This window comes from Eschrichtius robustus, chromosome 2 (genome assembly GCF_028021215.1).
Source record: "Eschrichtius robustus isolate mEscRob2 chromosome 2, mEscRob2.pri, whole genome shotgun sequence".
Lineage (NCBI taxonomy): Eukaryota > Metazoa > Chordata > Mammalia > Artiodactyla > Eschrichtiidae > Eschrichtius > Eschrichtius robustus.
The window spans coordinates 55,570,691-55,576,690 of record NC_090825.1 but is presented as its reverse complement, the minus strand read 5'-3'; the positions used below and the strand labels follow the sequence as shown (position 1 = coordinate 55,576,690).

Sequence of the window (6,000 nt, the reverse complement as noted above, 5' to 3'; positions counted from 1 at the left end):
TCCTTATGGAGAATTTAATGGGGGAAAAAAAACTACCAAGAAATTGTTTTTTAAAGAAGGAATGTGTGTATGTGAGCATATGTGTGTGTAATGGAGACAGAGTTTTGTATGGAAATTTGCCTCATAAATAAAGTTAAGGGTTTTTTTCCCCATACAAATCCTGAGATTATCCAAGAAATAAGAAAAACAAAAAATTCACAGTACAAAGTCAATATACTAAACTATGAGAAAAAAATGTATTCAAAATGTATATACTAGCCAAACAATTTAGTTTTATCACTTTAAATACCTTTAAAATTAAAGAGGGAAAGGAGACAAACATAAATTTGTTAATGATTTCTTTACCCATAATCTCAGGGGTAAAAATAATTAAAACTGAATATTCTTTTAAATAAAAAATTTAAAAATAAATAAGCTTTTTGATGTTTTATCTTTATAAATAGTAAGTTTAAATACTAGTTCTTCAATTAGGACTAATGTTACATCAACACGAATTAGAAAAATACACATTTTTCAGTCAAATAGCTGATAATAGAAAAGTTTTTAACATTTACCATACTAAAGTGGAGTTTCACAATTTCCTTTCACACACTTAGAGGCAACTGAAAAGGCCTTCACCATCCAAAAAAACAAAAAAACCCTAAACAAACAGAAAAAAACCTTCACAAAAGGTTTGCTAAATGTTAACTACAATCCATCTCCAAATACGTCGGCACTGTGATTTATACAGAGACATTTATCCACAACATTCCAAGATGTCCATGTGTGTTCAACACAGGAAGAGTCAAAATGTAAACAAGAGCTGTTATTTCTGTCTGAGAAAGCAGTCTTAATTGCTTGGTATTTCCAAAATGCTGAATCAATCAGAACGAAAGGAACCTCAGCAATGTTTTTCACTGATTATAAAAGCTTCAAATCAAGCCTATTAAATATTCAAAATCAACCTAAAGAAAAATTGCCAGTGAGGCTTTTTGCTAGATACTGCTTTGTTGATATAACTGACTGTGGCAATCCTAGCCTTAGAAAAAAAAAAAGAAAAAAAAGAAGACTTTTATTCTGTTTCATCCACTTCAATAAAGATATCACTAAAGAAATATTCAGAGACTGTCATTGGTTCCTCTTCCGGTTGCCGGTTTTGGACATCTTTACATTCTCCTTTCGGTAAGGGATGATTACAAGAAACCTAAAAAGATAATAAAAATAAGTATGCAGTATAACATTTATATATTGATAGTGGTATTCTAAATCGATATCTGTTTGAAAAGCAATATAGCAATAAATATTAAGAGTTTTAAATATGTTTATACTCACTGACCCAATAATTTCATTTCTATGCTGTTATATTAAGGAAATAATCCTAAACATAGTAAGAGATAACCTTTGTAGCATTCGCTATAATAATAAAATTAAAATCAACAAATATACAACACTAAACATGATTAGGTTAACTGTAGTTTACACATGATTACTTCACCCTAATTTCTGTGAAAAAAAATAATATTGAAAAACATAACATTATTAAATCAATAATGAAAACATTTTAATGACCAGAATAGAAGGACCCATGAAACAGAACAGTACATAAGGAAATATAAGAAATTAAAGCAATCCTATCAAAAATTAGCATACTTATAAATCTAGAAAAAATGAAGACAGCATGGTATAGGCAAAGGAACAGACATACATATCAATGAAATAGAAGACTAGAAATATCCCTAACACATATGGATGGAAATTTAGTATCTGATAAAAGTGATATCTCCAAAAAAATTTGAGAAAAGTTGGATGATCCAATAAATAATGTTGGACAACTGTATAACTATCTCACAAAAAGGAAAAGTCAAACTTATACTTCACCAATATATAATAAATTCTAGATGAATCAATAAACTTAAATGTAAAAACATTTTTTAAAAATCTACTATAAAATACCATGGGAAAATGTTTTTATAATCCTAGAGTTGGGGAGAGAGAGTGTGAAGCAATGACATGAAAGCCAGAAGCCATAAAAGATCAATAAATTCACATACGTAAAAATAAAAAATGTCTGCATGGCACAAACCACCATACACAAAATCAAAAGATAAATGCCATAGAGGGAAAAAAATTTACAACCTGTATCACAGACATATGTCTATGAAGAATGTCAAAAATGAACAACATTGATAATACGCTAATGTAAGGAAAAAGGCCCTCTCATACACTGCTGATAAGAACAGAAACTTATATAATCCCTATGCAGGACAATCAGGCAGTGTCTGGCAAAAGAATAATCATTCCTTTAGACCAGCAATTCTATTTCCAGGAATTTAACCTATAAATGTGAAAAACCGTCCATTTATAAGTTAGCTGTTACCACATTGTTTGAAATAGCAAGTAAGTAGGAATAACCTAAATGCCTACCAGTGTGAGGCCAGTATCACTCTATGGTACATCCAAACAATGGAATATTATGTAGTCATTAAAAATAATGAGGGCACTTAGCCCTGAAAATAGGAAAATTTATGTCCACGCAAAAAGCTGTGTACAAAAGTTCACAGCTTTATTCATAAAAGCAAGCACTAGATGTCCTTTGGTGGGTAAATGAATAAACAAAACTGGTACATCCATACTATGGAATACTATTCAGCAATAAAAAGAAACAAATAAAATCATCTGGATGACTCTCTAGGGAACTACCATTGAGTGAAAAGACGCCAATCCCAAATATATGATTCCATTCATATAACATTCTTGCAATGATGAATTTAATGGCAACCAGCTTGCCAGAAGATAAAGAGAGAGTGGGGAGCGGGAAGGAAGTAGGTGTGTCTATAAAAGGACAACACAAAGGATCTCTGTGGTGATGGAACTGTTCTGTATGTTGACTGTAGCAGTGCAATATACTGGTTATGATATTATAGGAGAGTTTTTTACCACTGGGGAAAACTGGGTGAAGGGTAGATGGGATCTCTCTGTATAGTTGTTTACAACTGCATGTGAATCTACAGTTATCTCAAAATAAGAAGTTAATAATTTAAATTTTTTAAAGAGAGCAAGAGAGAGGAGGAAGCCCTTTATCTACTGTTTTGCAAGGTCTCCAAGACATACTATTAGGTGAAAAAAGCAAAGCAGAGACCGATATGCTATTATTTATGTAAAAAAGAAGAAAAATGTTTATATTTGTGTATATTAAAATGTCTCTGGAAAAGTAAACCAAAATCTGATAATACCAAATACCTGTGGAAAGGAGGAACTAGGAAGCTAAAGGACAGATGTGGGAAACTTTTTACTATAAACTCTCTTTTGTAGGTTATGAATTTTAAGACATGTGGAATATATTGCTTACTCAAAAAAATGAAGTAGCAATTTGAGAATAACATTTAGTTTAAATTCTTCCCTCACACTACATACCAAAGTCAATAACCATGAACAGAGTTAAAGTTTTAAAATTTTATACCTCTGGAGAAAAACTTTTCATTATAAAAGCAATTTAACAAATTGCAAAGAAACAAGTAATGGATTTGACTAAACATTGAAAAGTTATGTATAACAAAAATTCCTCCAAATTTAAAAAAAGTAAATAAACTTGGAAAAAATACTTGCAGTAAAGAGCTAAAAGGTATGTGGCTTATTTACATACATAAGGATCTCATACAAATTGGTAAGAAAACCAGTAAGATCCCAAAACCTATAAATCAGCAGACGATAGGAACAAAAAAGAAAAAAAAAAAAAATCAGAAAATCTAGTAAATATATGGGAAAGAACACAACTTACTAATAACTGAAGAAATGCAAATTTTAAAAATGAAATGACATTTCCACCACCCCCCTACCATTATATTAAATAAGAAAAACAAATGTATTTTGAAGAGTAATATCTCTGGCTGGCAAGAATGTGATTAAACTGGCACTGTTACACTGCTGGTAATTACAACTATTCTCCAAAGTAATTTGGCAATAATAATAAAGACTCATACAATCCTGGTCTCAGAATATAGTTGTAAGAAATAATTTAAAATATTTTTAAAACGTTAAAAATGTTCTTTACAAAAGGACTCCTTCCTTTGAGGCTCATGCTATCCAATAGATGGTCACCAGCCTTTTCTTTGTTGAGATCTGAAGTCACTCCAATATTCTTCCAAAGTCTTTGATACAAGTTCACAAAATTTTCTGCCCCAGTACTTGCTATCACAGCTTCAGAGTGCACAGAAATGAAACATGCAAACGAATTCTAATTTTACTGTTCCTTGAATTTTTGTAGGTGTCATGACATTTGCCCCAAAGGAAATAAAATGCAAGCACTGCTTTGTTTTGCTTCCACAGGTCAGAAGGGTCTTTGCAGTAAAGGAATGGCAATTAAGTGTCCATTTATGGTTAGTTCAATGGCTCTATATTAAACTAGCTGTAACTTTCTAATTCAACACCTTATCTTCTTCCAGTACAGTGGGGTAGGATAGGGAGGAGATGGAGTGGAGTTGCTCTGCAATTATTTCTGATATTCAGATGAAAATAACAATTGCCATGTTTTTCCTAGTTGAGTCTGATATCCAACCCATTCTATACAAATAAACAAAGAGTAGTTATCACATACCTGAGTTGCTGAACTATCAATATTTTTAGGTTGAGTATTAACAACAACACTTGGAGATGGAAGATCAGAGGACTCTTGAGTTTTTTCCTGGCTTGTATTGAGTGGATTAGATCTTTTCAGATTCTGTCTTGATACAGGTATAAGAGGTTTCAGGCGTTTCTTGCTATGAACCTGAGTAGGTTCATCAGACTCCAAACTATTCTTTGAACATATTAAAGACAAAAATCCCAGGGGTCTTCTGCCAGGTCTAGAAATGCAAATGTAAAGATATTCAAGAATATCCAGGAAGACACATTCTTTTTTTTGGCCATGCCGCCCAGCATGTGGGATCTTAGTTCCCCGACCAGGGATCGAACCCATGCTCCCTGCATTGGAAGCACACAGTCTTAACCACTGAGCCACCAGGGAAGTCCCAGGAAGACACATTCTTAATGCCAACTTCTTTCCATGAATGCTAAAATGGCACATGTGATACCACAGGAGTGGCACACCTACTAAATACTGATACACTAAGTACTGATATCACTCTGCCATGATGTATATTTGTGACAAAGGTCAAAGCTTACTCTAGAGCAGTACTTCTCAAGCTTGAAAGGCATACAAATCACGTGGGGATCTTATCAAAATGAAGATTCTGACTGAGTTGGTGGGGAAGTGGGGCCTGAGTCCTGTATTTCTACTGAGTTCTCAAATGATGTCCCTGCTGCTGGTGCCAGGACCACACTTTGAGTAGAAGGGCTCTAGAGCAGGGGTCAGCAAGCTATGATCCACAGGCCAAGCGAAGTCCACCACCTGATTCTATAAATAAGTTTACTGGAACACAGCATGCTCATCTGTTTACATATATGGTTACATATTACATATGTGGTATATTATATATACACACACCACATATGTAATATGTAACCATATATGTAAAAAGATGTGATTACATATCTGTTGAGTAGCTGAGTAGTTGCGACAGAGATATATGGCCCACAAAGCCTAAAATATATACTACATGATCTTTTACCCCCAAAATTTGCTGACCCTTGTTCTAGAATACTGCTTCTCAACTGTTTTAACCCAAACCCCCACGATGCTACCCTCATTCTATTTTCAGCACATCTCTACGCCAGAAAAGATGTAGTTTATATAACAAAAACAACAGGTTCGTTAAATATGTCTTTTCAAGTTATACATGTCCTTTCCCCCACTTTCCTTTAGTGGAGGCTAGTACATGTCTTCCCTCTCCAACTCACCAACTCCACGTTAATGACTTGAATGCTGCTGACAAGCCAATAGTTATCCATAACCCAGAAGACTCACTTCTAGAGTATGAGGAAATAATGTGGGAGAGGCTGGCTTTGGGCTTAAATTCCACACTTAGTCTTATAGGGAGAAAGCCAGGGTTTACCTCTTCGGTATGCCACAAGAGAGAAAAATGC

At 33.6% G+C, this 6,000-nt stretch overlaps 1 protein-coding gene across 4 annotated transcripts in view; it reads right to left on the bottom strand.

Annotated features, from left to right (window-relative positions):
* Window positions 1–472: 472 nt before the first annotated feature.
* BDP1 (B double prime 1, subunit of RNA polymerase III transcription initiation factor IIIB) overlaps window positions 473–6,000 on the bottom strand; it is an 85,103-nt gene continuing 79,575 nt past the window's right edge. For all 4 annotated transcript variants that reach the window (XM_068535473.1, XM_068535474.1, XM_068535477.1 and 1 more), the window contains exons 38-39: window positions 4,574–4,820; window positions 473–1,183 (exon numbers count right to left, since the gene is read on the bottom strand). In XM_068535473.1, coding sequence (XP_068391574.1) covers window positions 1,052–1,183; window positions 4,574–4,820 — 379 coding nt within the window. In that variant the 3' untranslated portion in view covers window positions 473–1,051. The remainder of the gene's footprint in view (window positions 1,184–4,573; window positions 4,821–6,000) is intronic.